This window comes from Eschscholzia californica, unplaced genomic scaffold (genome assembly GCF_041429995.1).
Source record: "Eschscholzia californica isolate CP2 unplaced genomic scaffold, dmEscCali1.0.p SCAF_5, whole genome shotgun sequence".
Classification (NCBI taxonomy): Eukaryota; Viridiplantae; Streptophyta; class Magnoliopsida; order Ranunculales; family Papaveraceae; genus Eschscholzia; species Eschscholzia californica.
In genome coordinates, this window is record NW_028238472.1 from 2,629,961 (window position 1) to 2,648,999 (window position 19,039).

Here is a 19,039-nt window from a genome sequence, read left to right on the forward strand (position 1 = left end):
TAACATTGACAGTGATATAAGAGGGTTTTATTGGGTTTTCTTAACCCGTTTTCCCCTGGACTGTCAGGTCCCCTCAGGTAAGCATGTCCGCGGAACCAGTCTAAAACCATTTAGATTGTTCAAGTCCATCACTACATAAAACTGATGGTCATTTTGGAGAAATAAAAAAAAAAACATCTAGGTAAGACTAGGTTGAGACGAAAAAATTGTCTCCGTTTTGCTTCCCCAACCCTCAACCACCATTTCTTTTCTTGCAGTCTACCGATGACCCCTGTAAGCACGAAGAAGAAAAATGGCGGTGATTGCTGGAAGGGAAGTATGTTCTTCCGATCTAAAATTTTAAAAGCCCAAGAAAATTTGTGCTTTCTAACACACCACAGGACTCGTTCCAAAACCACTTGAAAATTTGTGTCTCCTAAAGTGCTCTCCTCTATTTATTTTTTTCTTCAAAGAACAAGCTATAAATGGTAACTCCAAAACACACGAAAAAAAAGCTTGAAAGCCTTTGTGAAGATTTTGGAGAAAAGATTGAATTGAAAATGGAAGAAGAGGAGGTAAGCGGGAGCTAGTCAAGGTGCTTAGTTTGTAAAACAGGGCGAAGAGAAATTGTGCGAATATCCTGAAACCGGGGCACCTTTAAAAGCACCCTAAAATCAATCCACCCTATTTGTCAGAGTCAAGTAACCTAAACAAATAGATTAATACACTAAAACCTAGAGAAGGGTTTTTTAGACTTTTCTTTCTCTCCCTACTTTCCCAAATAGTAGTGGTCTTGCTAAATATAATACTGGAAAACCTCGGTCTTCCGCCAATTCCAATTCCCATCATCGACGTCGCCGCTGGTGAGAATGGTTCTGAATCAGAGGATGAGGAGGGAAGCTTCTTGTATCGGGCGGAATGCGCGGGCCCGGAGGCTCAAAATCTAGCATCGGATAGCTGGCCGACGGCACCGGCAGAGGCGGCTCCAGCTCATCCCCATCCTGCTGTGTAAATGGCATATATATCATGCACAATTATACAGTAAAGTTAGAGAGAAAAAAAATAACCCAGCTTATAGTATAAACTTTAGGTCTTTTTTTAGGTATAAATCAACTTTCAAAATTGTTTTTGCTTTCAAGGACTGATGTTCAGATTTTCTAATCCCTAGTTGTTAATCTCTCAAAAATGATTAGGTAATAAGAGCTAGATAGCTTAGTGAGAAAAATCTGTTAGGTAATGCGCTTGAGGCAAGAGCAGTCCAACTATTACTTCAATTTAGTGAAGGGGTACCGTTTACTTCGTTACGCTTGGCTTCGATCACCATATTATGTAACTTGGTCCAAACGTGTTTCGCAGCAGACTCCCTTGCTTCGCGAGGATGAGATTCCACATCTCCAGTACACGAACACTCAAAGTCCATTCCTTGTACAACTACACTTGCGCTAAATCCTCCTATATAAACAAAATTGGTAACTTTATGACTTGAATAATTTTCGTTTCGTATAATGATTTATCGATCTTTTAATCAGAAATGTTGGTGTAAGCTCGAAAAAAAGGAAAAAGTGATTGTGAAGCGCTTACCATTTGTAGGTACCACAGCATATCTTGGTAATATCCAGTTATTCTGATAGCATATTCTATCCAACTCCTGCAATAACAAACAACAAGTCGATAAAAAATATGAATATTATGCAAATCCAACGACTCGTTTCATTGAGTAATGGAATTTGGGTTTTGACAACTTTGAATTGGCAATGAACTTTAGACACCTATGAACATGTAGATCTCTTTGAGGAGAGGCCAAAAGCAAAGACAGGATAATTCAAACTTGTGAGTGGTTGATTATACCAAATGCTGTTTCATATTAGCAACAAATGTACGAGGAAATATGGACAAAAAATATAATATATTCAGTGGAACTTCATTAATTGCATTCCAAGGATGACATAGGAGTTGAAAAATAGTAAGACTTGCCTTGACTGGATCTGTCAGAACTAGATTGGCCTCTGATAATTTTTTTCTCGTATTTTCTTTGGGTAAGCTTCTCGTCTCAATTTGTTGATGAGTCTCCGTGTGAGTGTGGCCAGTAGCGCTGTTGGTTGCAACATTACAGGCCTCTATTAAGGAGTTAACTTTTAGCATCAAATCGCCTTCTCCTAATATATATAGAACATCGGAATGAGATCAATATTTTAATAGTACCTTCAGTGTAACACGACATACTTCGAGAAGCCACAACCTAACAGATTTGTACAAGCCTTATATCTTATTAATCTTATTTAACACCAAAACAGATAATAGGTGAATGATGAAAAACGATGAACTAAATTATCCAATGTCTTGCTTATTGCCTATAACATAGAATACGAAAAACAAAATTAGATATTGACATGGATAGATAATACCACTTGAAACTGTTTGCAGGTTTTTCTCACAGAGAGCAATGGCATCTTCCAGGAGGCGTTGCTGATGAGACTGCAAACAAAAATCCAAGCAAATGGTGAAACAACTCAAGTATAAGGTTCTACTTTTCTGGAATGACCAAGTAGCAAAGCTAGTTATCAGTTATCACCACATTAAACGGCACTAAATCAAAACTTCAGGGATGAAATATAAGGTAGAATCCTTTTGACGAGCGGGCCGTCAAAAGTATCGCCTTTGACGCCATAGTTATGCAGTATTGCAATAACCATGCCAACATTTGTTTTCAGAAGTTGCATAAGTTACACTATAGTGGGGCAAGTAAATACCAATTCATCACGTTTCATGTGAAGCATCGCCACGAAAGTGTGCATTAATTCATGCATCTTTGAAGACATTGTAGGTATATCGTTACGGTTCTGGGAAATTGACGGGAGAGGAACTGAAGAATGATCTCCTGTTTGAATTGCAGCTTGACTCGAAAAGTCCATGTTTGAATTGTCATTTCCCTCACCATCTTTCGTAGAGCTTCTACTATCGTGGGACACCATTACTCTCTCCACCTGGGACAAATAAAAATAAAAGCCTCCGGTGAGATAGCTGAGCCAAAAGTGCAGAAAGAATAGAAAGCGTTGAAACACTGCGTTCAATGCTTTGATCATACTTGAGAATTATGCAACCACAATTATCCTAACACAAAGAAGACAACTAATTGAAGCTTACAAGAAAACGAGAATGAAGCACCAAATAAGATGGAATTCTATGTGGCGTAGAATGTCTGGTTCAAGCTTGAAGGTTTTAAATAGATTTTCCTTTGAACTTTAAAACATTGGATCGATGCGGTTGTGTTTTAGGGACATATAGGTGCACCGTTAAATCAAATATTCATACATACGTACAGAGTTACTTTTATATGAAATTACTTTTATATGAATGCTATGCCAGAATACGTATTGATGACTAGTTCCGATTAGTGCTCGATTGGTTAGGCAGGGTTTCCAGTTGGCGAACTAGCCTGTGAGTAGAAGATTAGTAGCATAGTAAAAGAATAACATATGTATGGAACTGTGTGTAGGCCATGGTCCCCCTGACATACACACCTCACGGTTAAGTCAACAGTGAGAAGCACGTTAGGGAGAAGTCAATATCCCAGTTAAACTTTCGATTCCAAATACCCCAAGCCTAAGCCCTAAATAACTCCAACCATAGAAACCAAAGCTTAAGCGATGTCTGACGATTGAGGACAACATTCACATATAACATGTCTTAGGAGGAAAAACTTTAAACTCAAAAGGAGAAATAAAAAATATGAATATAGAAATAGGTAAAAACCAGCCAATAGTCGACAGCATAGAATATGCAAGAGATCGGTAAATAAACATTAAAATAATATAAAATATTCAAATATCAAATAACATGATTAACTTAAAAGTAACTGCACTCCCCATAAAAAACGTATACATACCGTTCAACTATTCAAGAGACAAACAGATCAACATTAACATGGGTTGACTGACAAATGGTGTATCCCCGAATGAAATGTGTGACCAGACCATCACACAATGGCAAAGTCTCAAAGTCAAGAAGACAAGGAAAGAGATGTGGACCATGATCCCAATAGACATCATTTGAGGCATCTGGAAGGACAGAAAGAACAAGATCTTGAAGGATTCAAATCTCATAGCGTATTGGGAGAAGATATCCTAGGCTTGTTGTTTCATTAAGTAGAAATGTTAATTTAAGGCAAAACCATTCCATGTTAAACGTTGGAGGCTATGATGATGTAACATAACTCCGCTCTAATTTTGTATGTTCTTTTCCACTAAATATTAATTCGAAGTTTCAAAAAAAACATGCGTTGACTGGCAAATAATACATGTTCAAGAAAAATTTTGCCCGGCCGTGCTTGTGTCCCTTTTTGGGACACCATATTCTGACTTCTGAGTACCCATGCTTCATTTCTAGTTGTCTTTAATAGCAAGACATACTTAGAACTTTAAAAGTCACCTCTGGATTGACCAATATAACCATATAAAGTATACACTTGAAAATTATCTAACAGCTATTGATTGTTAATACGTGAATATGCACTGCAACGGAAGGTCAATTAGAAAAGGTACCTCTTGTTCCTGTGTACTGTTGCCAATAAGATCACCTTCAGCAGTTGACTCCATCTTCTTGTGAAGATCTAGATCACCCTCCTCACAGGGCTTCAACTTTTTGCCAATACTTAGATCAACCTCGGGAGAGGAATTCATCCTCTTGCTAATGTTGACATAATCCTTATCTTGTGTATCTGTTCTCGAGGAATTGCCTACAGGTGAATAATCATCATTAATAGAGTCCGGTCTGCAAAGAAAATTTAACAAACCCTTGTCAAAGAAAATGCATCCTAAGAAAATACTCAAACTGGTACGCACCTTTTTTATCCTGGGTAACCTTCCCAGTAGTAATGTTTTGTGTAGTCTGCCCCAGATTACCATCTGTTCTCGAGGTGCCATAAACTTTATTACTGCTTTCCTTTGTGGATAATGTAGCAGAATCATCAGCCAGTGGAGAGCATTCCGCATCTATACTTTCCTGGTTAGCCCTGTGTAAAAAATTACCTTAAAAGGGGCTGCTTATTAAAATTAACGAAATTCAAAGAATAGTCTTTTAGAGAAGTGACAGACAACTAAGACCAATAATAGACACATGGTTAGCTACATAATCTTTTGGTTGCTTACAATTTAATCAAGTAACTCTAAGCACATTAGTTCATACAAAATACGTTTAGCTACCAATTTCAGACGTGTTTTTACATATAAAAAAATATGCGACTCGTTTTATTAAGCAGCAAGTAATTTCTAAGAAATTCACTAGAGTGGTAGGATCAATTAAGCTTCCGACGACTTATTTTCATATCCCAATGCAAATACAGCCTCTTTATTTATAGTAAGGAATTATTACCTTGAAAACCAGTCAGCCAAAATGCTAGCATAAGGCAGCAAATGAAAATACTCGACAACTGTGGATATTGTATACCCGCCTAACTCCTTCTTAACCAATGGTCCTTGCAAGCTTCAAAAAAGTAAATGCAAAGTACATTATCAATACTGAACATGATATATTGCAAATGAGCAACAGGTCAAACATAAACTGCATCTATCTGAACTAGACCAATTTATGGACATATTAATACTTAAAAGATGAGGTAAGAATATATCAGTGATTTGTCATTCGTAATCAAAAGGCAAGAATGCAATACATGCTAAGGTGACCCAATTTTTCAAACCTTTGTTCTATATGTCACTGGGCTACCTGTTTATAGCATCTTCTACGGGAACCTGAGAAAGATCCTGTTCGAGAGGTCTGGTATACTGCACTAAATACAAGCAAGCAGCTGTCTTCTCTGCACTTAATGACGGAACAATATGTCTTTCCAAAACCATAAGACACGCTTGATCAATGCCTGTTCAGTTATAGAAATCATATCCCAATAATCTGTAACTTCTCTCAAATAATAAAGAAGAAGATGATAAAAGCTTTGCATGACATAACTAATATTATGGAGGAATCTTTTTAAATTGTACGAAAATTGGGTATAAAAGTCAACAGTCCGAGCTCCTCTTTCTTGAAACTTTTCGTGGAAACTATTACTTGAGGAATTAATGTTTCACCTGTTGTTTCCTTAATCGCTAAAAAGGCAAGATTCTGAAAGCTTGCTTCATCGGAATTCAATTCATCTACCAAGGGCCTTTTCAAGATTCTTTTCTTTGTGTTTGATTTATCTTTCTTCGCCTCGCCATCCAGTTCATCAATAGAATCATCAAACATCTTTTCAATCGGAGACCATACTCCTTCTGTTATGGAGCTAAACAGAAGTACACAATTCTTTTTCATGTTGTCCACCAAAAAAATGACGACTTTGGAAACTGGCCACGTCAGCATACTTGGAGCATCTCTTAATGCCTCCAACCCTCCAGAGATGTTGCATGCATCCATTATTGCTTTCTCTGTAAGCGAAAACACTTCCTCAGGTTCATTTGTGTTGCATCTTTGCATGAATTTCATGTAAAACAAAAGATTTGGTTTCGCATTCACAGACATTTTGATGAAGGACTCAAAATCTAGGTATTTAAGTTTTGGGTGTTGTTTCCTATGGTAATAGTTGTAGAGCAACACGACTGCATGCATCTGAAAGAAGCGAAAACACCGTTAGAGAGTTCACAGATGTAATTCCAATTTCAGTATTACATAATGTGTACATATATTGTTGTGGCAGCAAAATGAGGGATATTCACAAAGCTCCCGCTACATCAATACTTAATATGGCACGCCACTCATTTGTTGGAGCAATTCAATTCGTGTCACACCACCTAGGCTGGGGATACTCTAAGAGTCAGATAACCAGCCATGACACCTGAGCATTTTATTTGTTTCCACAAAAGATATATTAGCAATATATTATCAAACTTGGCCATCAAGGCTTCAGTTTTGATTCGCCAACTACGTTTATAGAAACATAAAGGGAGTATAAAAAATCATCCGCATCAGATTGTTACTTACAATATAAGATTTTGATGATACAACTATTTACACCGGAAACCACGGACTACCATGATACATTAAAATAAAAATAGCTCCTCCAAATGTGTACTACATAACCCAAATTCAAAAGTTATTGGCTAGCTGTTCCAAGTATGGCGGGCGAGAAGGAGGAGAATGATGCAAGACCCGTCCTTACCTTGGTTCAAACTTTTCAGACGTTCCCCTTTTTAAGGGTTTAGTGGGTGTTTATCAAAATCGATTAAGGTAAATTTTGACGCCTAGAGATACCCATTGAAATCTTAAACTGGGAGGACTTGATGGAGTATCCTCTTCCAAGCACATGTTAGGAAACTCAAACAAGAGAATAACATGACACTCAAAAAATGAAGCTTATGGTCAAAATGCTATGAACCTAATAAGCCACATGCTACGTACAGAAATCGATAGATGGCCTAAAAAGGGATGCAAATTTTAAACTTTTATCTCTAATTGGTACCACTAATTGGATGTGCAAAAACAATTCTAGGCTTGCATTTCTACACCAAGAAACTCACTCCTCCATGGAGCACTCATTAATTACAAAGAACCTTAGTTCTAACAAGGATTTTGGGGTTCATTGATTGAACTAAACTTACAAAACTTCTTTACTTCATACTTTTAAATCCAAAAAAAAAACACATTTTGAGTGCACAATTACTCTATGGAATGACAAGTTTCCACCTATAAACTTATCTGTACAGCTTAAGAAGATCATAATACAAACCTAACAAGTTATCAAACTTCCGTTTCAAAATTTCTAACTCTATCACGATGAATCAAAAGGAAACTTGTTATACCTGGTTAGCTATGGATTTTTGCAGAGAGAGAGATGGTGAACGATCACGAACAGAAGTAGAAGAAGCTGGTAAAAATGGATCAACAAGATAATCAAGTAAGGCATGTACAGTATCTTCAGTTGGAACAACTACCGCCATTGAAAATGAATACTGCGAGGAATCAAATTCACTGTTCGCAATTTCTCCTAAGCTTCTTTCAGTTCGTTCGTTGAAATAACAAATGAAGAAGAAAAAGACTAGTGTGAGAAACAAAACTCAAAATTAGGGTTTTAAAGAGAGAGAGAGAGAGAGATTGTTCATGGAGTTGGTGCATTAGAAAGAGTGGCATTTGTGTGATAATGTTGGTCCGGAACAATCAACCATAAACCAGTTCATTAGAGAAGGAGGAGCTTATGGGTTAATTCCATTGTCGACCCTAAAGATGACCACTCACCCAACTGGCTCCCTAAAGATGACATGTTTCTAACATTGCTCCCTTTTGCATTATCGTCGGTAAACTTTAACCATTGATTTTTTTTTCTTCACCATTATGCCATTTTTTCAAGGCCGCGGCTTTGGAGAATAAAGAAAAATCTCAGGGGCATAATGACTTTCGTCAACAAGAATTGATTTAACGAACGTCTTCATTTTGAGTCGAAGAATTGATGTTTTTGTTTTTTGCCCCCAAATGTTCATCTCCTCATGTCTCTTTTTGCTTCTTGCTTTCTCAATGTCTCCTGCTACTGCTCTCTTTCTCGATGTCTTTCACACTCACTGCCTCTCTATCTTTGTCGCTCTCCCTCTCTCACGATTGTTCTCTCTCCTTCTATCAAGTACCTAAAAACCTAGCATAACTCCAAACAGATCTAATGGAAGGAGAAGAGCTAGTCATCTTGGTTGAGGAAGGATTGAGTGGTGTTCTCGTAGTGTTTTTGCTATGAGTTTATTTTGTATTTTGGTTGCTTTTGTTGTTGGGAGGGGTGTTTCCCGTAAACTGGGATTGGGTGAGCTTCTTTAAGCTCTGCTTGTAGGTTCTTTTGGGCCAGGCTCCCTTCGCTTGCTGATTAATTAATGCAAAGAAAAAAAGAGCTAGTCATCTTTATGGGGCCAAAATGGGATCAACTCTTTGTTTTTTCGGTCAGTTTGAAATCTGACTCGAGATTGAATTGACTCAAATCAGATATCATAATGTTTTTTTTTGTCTGACTCGTCTTGATGACTGAATTTGACTAATTTTAGGCCAGTTTAAAACAAAATAGTATGATTAAGATGAATTTGACGAGACAAATTGAAATGAGTCTGACAAATCATATTAAGATGGCCCTGACAAGTCACATTAAAATGAACATGACAAGTTAGATTCGAACATTGTGAGAAAACACCATCTTAAGATTACTGAGCTACTTTGGGAGGTCTTGTGTTGTATAAGAGGTCTCCGTTTCGATATCATACTCTTGAAAATTAACTGAAGTTACGATTTCGTTTCTTGTTCTTGTAGCATAATGTCAGGATCTAAAACTAGGATATATGGTACTCAATTACATGAGTAGATATTTCAACAAAAGAAATACATGGGTTGATTGAATATCTTTTAAGCCATCAGTACACCAAACGGATAGACGATATAAAATTGAGCTAATATTTTTTTTTTACTATTGAGTAAGTTTAATGCCTATAACCTAATTTCAAGAAATCCACAAGGGATATAAGATCGAATTTGGCCCGCACGTACTCAGGCTAGTCCAAGACCAGCGGGAAGTGCTAAGAGCGGGGCGCGTGTAAAGCGATTCTGTGGAGTGCCTATCGACCCACACTATGATAAACATGCAAGAAATTGTTGGTGAGTTATAAGTTTGTAAATTACTAAATGCCATTCATCTTGATAGAATGTTGTTAAAAAGGTACCTCTCTATAGGCGCCTTCCCACAACAAAAATAATCAGAGTGATTCATATGTAAACGGGGCGCCTTTAGAACTCCTTGGTTAAGAAATGTTGAAAAAAATATAATACGACGCCTGAGAGATTCGAACTCTCGCGGGGAAACCCCATGTACTTAGCAGGCACACGCCTTAACCACTCGGCCAAAGCGTCTGTTGGTGTCTGATGATAGTTAAACCTTATTTTACTTCTCCTCATCTTGATAATGTGCCTTGGCCGGAGTATGTTGCCCGTAGAATTAGAGAGAGAAAGTTTGTACATTTTTTCACTCTAAATCTTGTCTGAAAACATTCCTAGGCTGGGATAGAAGTCCAACATGAGATCATTTTTCATCCGTATTAGCATCAATCTTACAAAAATCAATTGTGTTAGTCTATTTTGGCCAGGTGGTAAGAGTATGTTTTCCTTTCCGTACAAAGACGATAGTTTGAATGTTAAGATTTTTGAAAAAGATAAGACTAGAAATGTATACACAAACAATCCCGGTTCCGCATTATAGATACACACAAACTCCCTCCATCTATCTATTTCTCACTTCCTCACTCTTTCTCTTCAACATACCCTCCTCCATTGGGGTTTCAAATAATAAGATTTTGTCACAATTTTGGTCGATTGAAACCTTAATTTAGGGTTCCTTAGAGAGAAAGAGAATGACGAACAAAGAGAGACAAGCAGAGAAGAAAAAACTCGACGGTGGTGGTCATACAGTAGAGGTGGGCGGTTCAAAGAGAAGCGAGAAGGAAAACAACATTTTTGTTTTTGAGAGAATGAAGAAACCGTTAAATTAATTCCAGTTTCAATTATAGAGAAAGAACAATAAGTAGATGAAAATGAAAAGTGAAAAAGAGAAAAACGCAAGGAACTAAAGCAGAAATAAAGAAAAAAAAAAAAGAAGATAAAAAGGTAGAATCCGAAAATACAATTTAAACTCTTTAGTCAATACATAAAAAGAAAAACGAGACAAAAAGAATACTTTGCCACTTTGGGGGTGAGACAAGAAGCTGGTCACACGTTAAGGGGCGAAATGGAAAATAACCAAAAATAAATAAATGAGGGTCAAATATACCAGTTGGTCTGAAATTAGGGTCCAACTCTGATCTCACTAAACTAACTAAAAGAGAGTTTTAGAGAGAGAGAGAGAGAGAGAGAGAGAGAGAGAGAGAGTGAAAGATGTTACAGAGAAAGCTTATTTCATCATCAATGGCGGCAATTTGTAAATTAAAACAAAATCGCCTCAAAACTCTCTTATACTATACCCATCCTCCTATTTCATTATTTCACACATCTACCAGGTATCTTTCTCTTCCATTTCATATTTTACTTATTGCCATTACTTGTTCTAAACCCTAGAGAAAAATTTAGTTGTTTTAATGAATTTAGGTGTATGGGTTTTGTTAATTTTATAGAAACTAAAGTGGGTTTTCCTTAGATTACCTAGATTTAATAGTTTGCTTCTGAAACCCTCATCTTCTCTGTGGTTATTTCATGGTCTCTCCTCTGATCTTCCTCTTCAAGTTGTATCTAATTGATGATAATTTAAAGGGGATAAGAATCATATTGTTTGTTGGAAACATAAACCCTAATTAGAATAATCTAACATTAAGTAGATCATATTTTTTATGCAAGGTGGTTGGTGAAAAATCAAAGCTTGGGTCTCTTAGTGAAACCCTAAGAAGCATTGGTGGTGTCAATCTCTGTATTAATAATGTGTCTCAGATTAGGAACATGACCCATGAAGCTAAAGAACCTGTAAAAGATCCTAAGGGTGAAGCAACCATTGATGGTGATGGTGATGGTAATGTAAAATTGAAGAGGAAGAAGCTAAAGGGTAAAAGAGCAGTAGTAAGGTGGCTAAAGCATTTCAGATGGAAGAAGAAGAAAGACTACGAAAGAATGACGGCGGAAGAAAAGATTTTATATAAGTTGAAGAAGGTTAGTTTTCAACTATAATTCTGATCCATGGTTTGATGGTAATAATTTTGTTCGAGATTCTAAGTTCTAACTAGTTAGCTAGGTTGATCGTAACGACCCAAACTTTAGTAATTATCGATATTGTTCATGTTTTAGACATAGAGGCTTAAGCCAAATGGATACAAGGTTTTGTTCCTGGCAAAGGCTCCACGAGTGCAACACTTACCAAGCTTCAACTTGCACATATAGCCCAGATTCTAGACGCTGTCCAAGCGATACAGGATTATAACATTGTTCTTTAGTGACTAGGTCTTCGTTACCAATAAATGAAATCGTCCGACTTTCATCCTTGTAAGGGTCAAAACGTCTTCATATGGTTAACAAATAACAACTGATGTCCCATTCCTTAGGATATATGTTTCTCAGTTTGAGAATTTTCAGTGTTACCGATAAAATGTATGTCCAAATCGAAGGACAGAAGGAGTTTCATTAGACCCAAAAACTTACCCTTCATGATTTGTTTTCTTTGAATTAGCAATAGTCAGGACAAATTTAGAAGTTATTTGGAAATTAAACTCCGTTTTTACCATTGACTGTTAAATGTGTTCATTGCCACTCAAATTCCTCTTAAAAGTTCTTCGAAAATACTTCCCTTATTATTTTTATCCTTCATTCCTTAACCATCGTATTGTTATGCCAACTCTAAAAGAAAAAATAAGTAGTGGAAGTAGTAGAAATGAGGTACGTAAACTGGTGGGTTGGATCTTGTCTCCCTGAATGTCTATGATTCTTTGTAATTTTATCGGTAGTAATACCACATATATGTTGCCTAATTCTGCCTTTTCTTTTACTTCTGGCATCCAATGCTGATATCAGGCTCGAAATAAAGAGGCTAGAATCATGGAATCTCTCAAGAAGATCGAACCTCCAGAGTCATCAGAAGCAACCCATGACCCTGAAATATTGACGCCCGAGGAACACTTCTATTTCTTAAAGATGGGTCTTAAGAGCAAGAACTACGTGCCTATTGGAAGGCGTGGGATCTACCAAGGAGTGATCTTAAACATGCATTTACATTGGAAAAAGCACCAAACTTTGCAGGTTATAGTAAAGACGTTTACTCCTCAAGAGGTTAAGGAAATTGCAGCTGAACTAGCGAGGTTGAGTGGAGGAATAGTACTCGACATACACGAGGAGAATACTATCATTATGTATAGAGGGAAGAACTACTCCCAACCACCAACAGAGATAATGTCTCCAAAGATAACTCTCTCGAGAAAGAAGGCAAGTTTTCATGTTTCTTTAACATTTTTTTGAAAATTTTCTCATGCGCAACCCAAGAGGGATCTGTGGGTCCGAGTTTAATAGCCCCCAGAGAGATAAAAAAGAACGCCGACCCTACCATGCCAACACCCTTGAAAATGCCATATAGCTTGAGAATGGGTGTTTAGTCGATTTCTTGGTTGAATTACACCATGTAAACTGGAAGAATGGCAGTCTTTTACCATCCTATTCGGTACCAGAAGATGCTTAGTCTGTTTGCTAGGAATTGTGCATGAAAAACGTCCAGACGGGTGATAAATAGTTAATATGCTCACACTTGTAGATTTAGTTCCACAATTAAGTGTGTCGGTAATTCGGTATTGCAGGTATAATGACCCATAGAGTGCCTTGATTCAGCACCTTAAGTGGGTTGATTCTGATACTCTTATGCTTAAGAGTTAAGATTTCATTCTTCGTCGAGATTATTTGGAGTTGGTTGGAGATTTCTCGCGAAACATTATAGGGCTGATGTAATAGGCCAGGACATTCTTGAGCTCGTCTGACCCAAGATCCTTTTTCGTATTTCTCGAATAAGTTTCGTAGTTCTTATTTTTCCGTTATCCGCATGAAAGGTCAAGCTTCGCGCTTTATAATCCTCATAAGAATAACAAATCGAGGTGAAAACAATCGCCGGAGATGGAAAGTATCTTTGTAATGCGGCCTAGTTATCAGTTTTCTCGTATTCAATCTCCGTTCTTTCTGTTTACTAGTTTTCATTTTGGATTCTTTCAATCTGCAGGCACTGGATAAATCAAAATGTAGAGATGGTCTCCGAGCACTTCATAAGTTCATTCCCAGACTAGAACAAGACCTTGAGTTACTCAAAGAACAAGCAATCCGAAAAGAAATCAAACCAGAAGGTGCCTTTAAAAGTCAAGAAACAGAAACTTGCAGTATCGAAACTGGACCTGATTGCGATCAGTGGGAGGGGAGTTCTTCGGATAACTTAAGAAAACAGATAATGACTGAAACTGCAGGGTCAGACGAGAATGAATCGATAACAACAGATTCAGATATGAGATCAGATTCTGAAGAAGCTTTGTCGGATATATTTGAGACGGATTCTGACGAGGAAGATGAAGATGAGGCAAAGGAAGAACGTCCGCTCTATCTGAATGAATTTGAAAAATTTCCAAGTGAGTGTGATGGAGAACCAGAGGATTTCGAAGAACATCTTCGTCAAATATCTGCTGAATTGAAGAAGAATAATCAGGCAGGAAAAGATGTGGAGTTGCCGGATCTTGATGAAGTCGACAGATTGTTCTTGCGTGCGGGATCACTATTAAGGAAAAAGAGAAGATGAAAACTAACCAAAATCACCAAAAAGGGTCATCTTTTTATGTGATTCATTTTTGACCAAGTACAATGGTTCTGTAAGAGTCGTGCTTATTTTATGTTCCACACACATTTGAACAAATACGCTTACATGGTTTATGTTTTCTGATTTACTGGAATTTGTCGAGGAATCTAAATTGATTCGAGTCAGACTTCAGAATGTGCTTTTTAGTTTAGGATTACTAATTCATTCACTAATCGATCCAAGCATGTTATGCTCCCTTAAACCTCTCGATTGGGACATCACCGTACCTAAGTGCTCCTTCCACGAAATTCACCTAGTATTGCCCATGGCACTGTGAGAACAAAAATCAGCCCTTAGATCGCCTCTCAGTAGTCTTCATAAAAGTACGAATATCTGTTAAAACGGATTTTCAAACTAAAATGTATATATTTATCAACTTTATCGAATGGTTATTAGGTCGGTTGGGGGGTAATGGATATAAACACATGCTTTATAATGTATAAATATTTCAAAGACCACTCCCAAAATCACTGTATTAGCAGGGGCTGGAGATGATTTTATACATCCTCCTTATCTCAACTCAAGCAATGGGATGGAATTACACATCCTCTTCATCTCCCAAATCAAGCCATGAGCTTCTTGTTCTTGGGCCCATCCATGGGGGCTGAGTTAAATGCTTATAATGGTGTCATCAACAGCTACAAGGGTATGCAGCCATATTCAATCTGTCGTTAAATTGATATTCCGATGATCCGGCAGTGCCTCAAATTCCATCATTTGTTGTTAAATACTTGCCAGTGAATAGGATCCAACATTACCTGTATAGATGAAAGAGATGCTTAGAGATACAAATATGGATATCAGATTGGATTCCTTGAATATTACCTGTATATATGAGAGAGAGAGAGAAAGAGAGAGAGAGATACGAAAAAATGAAATCTAACACGAAAAACAGAAGTAGGTGTTGTATGGACTGTAACGGCTTTAACAAAAAAAAGTGGAGAGAGAAGTCATTAATTAATTGGGCTAACAGTTTCATAGATTCAAGAAGTTTAGATCTAATTCTTAGTGTATATGTAGACGAAGTCTTAGTAGACTTGGGATTGACATCCCAAAAACAGTGAGGCAAAATGGCAAACTACGCAGAGAATCAAAAGTAACAAATCTACATAAAGTAGTTCAAAACTTACTGAATTTGCAATGACTTTCATAATTTACAGATGCTAATTGCTTCTTCGGGATTCAACGTCCTTCATGTTGTCAAATACGCTCTCAACTTGCTTTGAAAGGTGGTGTGTGTGATCTTCCATGTCTTTTAAAACCATATGTAGCTTTTCTCGATAAGCTGCACACTGCCGTCTTTCTCGGTGAAGCTCTGCTGATAATTCACGAATTCTCTTTTTATCTTCCTACAGAGATAAAAAGCAGGAAGAATATATATTAAAAAGGATTATAATATTCTATGTATAATGGTCTATGACTCGACAGGCCATTATACATATACAAAGGTCTAGCAGATAATGGAAAGGGGAGAAAAAAATCACAAGAAAAATCCTACTAATTAAGGTTCGATATCCTCGCGGTATTCACATTTAGAACATTAAAAGACAAACACGTATGGAATGAGACGAGCAACGAGCGAAGCGTAAATACCAAACCCAGGAAACGTCAATTCGTTTCTTGGGCTAAGCACGTAAAACAAAACCATAATTCACTACGTGCATGTCTCTATCAAAAGAAAACCTATAACCCACTAACTTTACTTCATTAATTTTGTGGGACTCGTAACTTTCCAAAAGTAAATATGGTTGACTAGAAAAAAGTAAGCAAACTAACTACCAAAAGAGCAAGTCCAGACTCAAATAAGGCATAGTTCACAATTTCACAAAAATGAATTTTGAATTACCGGCCGGTAGCTAGTTGATAGAAAAGTGATGCCACCATCACCTTTTTATATTGAAATATATGAATATACGGGAACAGCTAATGTTTCATATTTTGAGAAGAAAACTTAGACATTTTTGTTGAACAAATACTAGATTATGAGTTTCAAGTAAATAGCGAACCTCCGCCCTCTTGAGGATTTCGTAGCACCATCTTTGCACGTAGTTACTACAATCCCCTTGGTTGAGGTTAGGAGACCCTCCAGCTTCATCTCGGATAAAAGATAAAATACTGTCAATATTGCCAGCCTGAGGATCTTGACTTTTTCGTTGTGACCTCAACATATGTGCTTCAGAAGGAGGAGCAAGTGTATGATTATGCTCTTCCACAAACTCATTTATCACATATTTTCCATCATCTTGTAATTGAATACCAAGGCGAGCTTTGCAACCAGTTCTTGTTATTGGTCTTGGTCTCATTGGATCCCCTCTTGGATGTTTGCACCGAAAACCTTCTTTAGAACAACAAAAAGTCCTTCTAGTAATTGTCTTATCCTTACGTATAACCATCTTACCTTTTCGAATACTGAAACCCAAAAATCTACCATATGCATTATAATAATCATATGCTTGATTTTCTGAATCAAAGACCATACCAATTGCAGGTGTGTCACCACCGAAAACTTTTGAGTTTTGTGATTGAATTGCAAATGGCAATGGAAATGGCAGGTCAATTCTTGATTCATCTTCTGGGTTCAAAGCGTCTTCTTGTATTTCATGCTCACCCTCTGAACCTAACGGCTCACATGATTCTCCACTATTTTCATTATTGTCATGTAGAGAATCTTTGTTTTGGTTATCCATCCTGTGAAAATAAGGACAACCCACAGTTGCAAATGAAGAATGCAGTCGTTAATCGAACATCAGAAAACTTGAAAAGTATTTACAGATTTAAGTGATCTATTATACATATTATCGAAACAATTGTGACGAACAACACCGAGCATTACAACCTAAAAAAAATCATCTCTAGCCATTAGCAAATTGCCAAAATCAACAATTGCATAATCTAGGATAGTGGAAAATGAAAAATCCTAATAATTCGGCATAAAAGCCCTAGAAACAATTGAAGAAACACTTAAAATGTAATTCGAACCGAAACTAAAGAGGGGGCAAAACCAGAGCTGGCAGCTTGAATATTGAAAACCTAATTTTACTACCCACAAAGCTAAACTAGTAAATGCATTGTGCAAACTACTTAGGGTTTCCCTAGTCTGCTAGGTTTAAACATTTCAATTTCATCATGCATTACCTAAACTAACAACATAAAAGGAAGAATCTTTAGAAAGTTCAAGAAGATAAGAGAATTCACGTAATAGAATAGAGAGAGAGAGAGAGAGAAACGATTAATTACCGATGCTCTCGGAAATGATCGTCGACAGGACAACCAGTACGATTAGGTTAGGTGAGTAACCAGTAGTTGTGAAGGAGAAGAAGATGAAGAATCGTTGATGAAAGAATTAAAAATATTTTCTAGGGTTTGAGAGGTTTGAAGAAGAGAGAATGACTTTTTTTTTCTTTCTCCCTGCGATAAACTGAGCGCGAGAGATTTTTCCTCGTTTGACAATTAAGTCCTTTTGGTGGAGTAGTCATGAAATTAGTTTGTCCTTACACGTAAATTTTTCGAGACACTACAAGTTCATACTACGCCATAAAAGTATGTTGACCAATACAAAAAAAAAAAGATTATCGATGGGAATCATTTTTTATGGGACCTGCCGTGGAATTAGTTAGTAGATGTTTGTAGGTTGACGACTCGGGGGCATTTGAAATAGTGGATGAGACTAGAGTAAAATGTCTTTGATTGATTTCCTACTATAGACAGTTAGATCTCGATAATAAGTTGTGGTGGCCAATACGTGGACAATCGTATTTCTTACATGGACAACTATCTTATATGGACAACCAGGAAAATAATTTTTTTTATATGGACACCTTTTTTTAAGGGGACAACTCTCTCTCTATTATTAACCCAAGTCCTCTTAAAATTAGATGCATTATTTTAACTTCTCCCTCTCCATAAATCTTAAATTAGTTTAGTCTTCTATTTTCTACTATTTCATCTTCACCACCAACATCCAAATTTCTAGAGCGAACATAGTCCTTGGTTTCTGTTGGTCAAATAAAATTACTGGGGAATGACAACCCTTTATCTTTGGTCACACTTGAAATTAAAGAGGGAAGGTGAGGGTTAGAGAGAGAAAGAGATAAGTGGTAGAGAGATGAATTGACTGAGAATTGGATTTGGTTACAAATAACAAAGATTGGAATGTTTTAGTGATTGAGGGTTTCTGCATCTTGTGCTTCATACCCTAAGCATCCCTCGCCCCTCTCCTACCAATTCGAACGTTAATTTGTTTCCTTCTTACTGTAATTCAAATCAATTAAAACCATACAACAAAGATTTAGATCAAGTAATTAGTTAATATGTTAATTGTTTGGGTACTGCTTAAATCTATTGAAACCTGAAAGTGGGTAATTGGTTATCAATACAGTGACTGTTTCGGGAGTTTCTCTATTGTGATGCTTAGAGGGTTTAAGGCTTTTAGAGGGTTTAAGGCTTTTAGAGGGTTTTGCAGCTTTCAGGAATTTCTCCATTGTGATGTTGTCTCCATTGTGATACTTTCGTGTTGAAATTTAGTTAGCGAGGAGAAGAAGCCAGCTTCTATGACTATGGGAATGGAGTAATGAATAAGGAGTAAGAATAAGAGTAAGAAGTAAGAAAGTAAGAAGAAGAAGAAGAAGAAGAAGAAGAAGAAGAAGAAGATGATGATGAAGAAGAAGATAGATTAAGTTTTCTATTTTTAACTATTATTTTTGGTAATAGTCCACAAGTTAGAAACTCTTGATATTTAAGACTCTATGGAGTTGTCCCCCT

The 19,039-nt window shown here is 37.0% G+C and overlaps 3 protein-coding genes and 1 non-coding gene across 22 annotated transcripts; 1 reads left to right on the plus strand and 3 right to left on the minus strand.

Moving 5' to 3' along the window:
• Nucleotides 1-566: 566 nt before the first annotated feature.
• Nucleotides 567-8,322, minus strand: LOC147536208 (uncharacterized). 18 transcript variants are annotated; one of them, XM_086644226.1, is made up of 13 exons: nt 7,767-8,135; nt 6,488-6,576; nt 6,060-6,395; nt 5,701-5,851; nt 5,350-5,460; nt 4,821-4,990; nt 4,521-4,714; nt 2,730-2,963; nt 2,385-2,454; nt 1,954-2,135; nt 1,561-1,627; nt 1,277-1,431; nt 567-983 (listed from the first exon to the last, which is right to left on the minus strand). In XM_086644226.1, exons 3-13 carry the CDS (start codon nt 6,382-6,384, stop codon nt 825-827), a joined length of 1,818 nt encoding a protein of 605 aa, XP_086500352.1. In that variant the 5' UTR covers nt 6,385-6,395; nt 6,488-6,576; nt 7,767-8,135; the 3' UTR covers nt 567-824. The 18 variants fall into 18 exon arrangements, with proteins under 18 accessions (XP_086500352.1, XP_086500360.1, XP_086500357.1 ...); XM_086644234.1 differs by having other exon boundaries at nt 567-980; nt 1,270-1,431; XM_086644231.1 differs by having other exon boundaries at nt 1,270-1,431.
• A 1,433-nt stretch (nt 8,323-9,755) lies between these two features.
• TRNAS-GCU (transfer RNA serine (anticodon GCU)) lies at nt 9,756-9,837 on the minus strand. Its single transcript has one exon. It is a non-coding gene; the product is annotated as a tRNA-Ser (tRNA).
• Nucleotides 9,838-10,755: 918 nt separating this feature from the next.
• LOH1 (RNA-binding CRS1 / YhbY (CRM) domain protein) lies at nt 10,756-14,410 on the plus strand. Of its 2 annotated transcripts, none has more exons than XM_086642598.1 (4): nt 10,756-10,976; nt 11,272-11,616; nt 12,472-12,879; nt 13,658-14,410. In XM_086642598.1, exons 2-4 carry the CDS (start codon nt 11,410-11,412, stop codon nt 14,219-14,221), a joined length of 1,179 nt encoding a protein of 392 aa, XP_086498724.1. In that variant the 5' UTR covers nt 10,756-10,976; nt 11,272-11,409; the 3' UTR covers nt 14,222-14,410. The 2 variants fall into 2 exon arrangements, with proteins under 2 accessions (XP_086498724.1, XP_086498723.1); XM_086642597.1 differs by having other exon boundaries at nt 11,292-11,616.
• Nucleotides 14,411-14,624: 214 nt separating this feature from the next.
• LOC147536211 (protein FAR1-RELATED SEQUENCE 5-like) lies at nt 14,625-17,771 on the minus strand. The gene is made up of 4 exons (XM_086642599.1): nt 17,516-17,771; nt 16,285-16,966; nt 15,409-15,627; nt 14,625-15,036 (listed from the first exon to the last, which is right to left on the minus strand). Exons 2-3 carry the CDS (start codon nt 16,963-16,965, stop codon nt 15,442-15,444), a joined length of 867 nt encoding a protein of 288 aa, XP_086498725.1. The 5' UTR covers nt 16,966; nt 17,516-17,771; the 3' UTR covers nt 14,625-15,036; nt 15,409-15,441.
• Nucleotides 17,772-19,039: the final 1,268 nt, after the last annotated feature.

Bases quoted from the DNA above. Each gene is read 5' to 3' on its own strand.
- LOC147536211 (XM_086642599.1), bottom strand. From the start codon at position 16,965: ATGGATAACCAAAACAAAGATTCTCTACATGACAATAATGAAAATAGT. The intron at 15,628-16,284 runs GTTCGCTATTTA...TTATCTCTGTAG, and splicing joins AAATCCTCAAGAGGGCGGAG to GAAGATAAAAAGAGAATTCG.
- LOH1 (XM_086642597.1), top strand. From the start codon at position 10,855: ATGTTACAGAGAAAGCTTATTTCATCATCAATGGCGGCAATTTGTAAA. The intron at 10,977-11,291 runs GTATCTTTCTCT...AACATTAAGTAG, and splicing joins TTATTTCACACATCTACCAG to ATCATATTTTTTATGCAAGG. The intron at 12,880-13,657 runs GCAAGTTTTCAT...TTCAATCTGCAG, and splicing joins TAACTCTCTCGAGAAAGAAG to GCACTGGATAAATCAAAATG.
- LOC147536208 (XM_086644219.1), bottom strand. From the start codon at position 7,904: ATGGCGGTAGTTGTTCCAACTGAAGATACTGTACATGCCTTACTTGAT. The intron at 5,461-5,700 runs GTAGCCCAGTGA...ACTTTTTTGAAG, and splicing joins GTAGAAGATGCTATAAACAG to CTTGCAAGGACCATTGGTTA. The intron at 1,628-1,953 runs GCAAGTCTTACT...TTGTTATTGCAG, and splicing joins TTCTGACAGATCCAGTCAAG to GAGTTGGATAGAATATGCTA.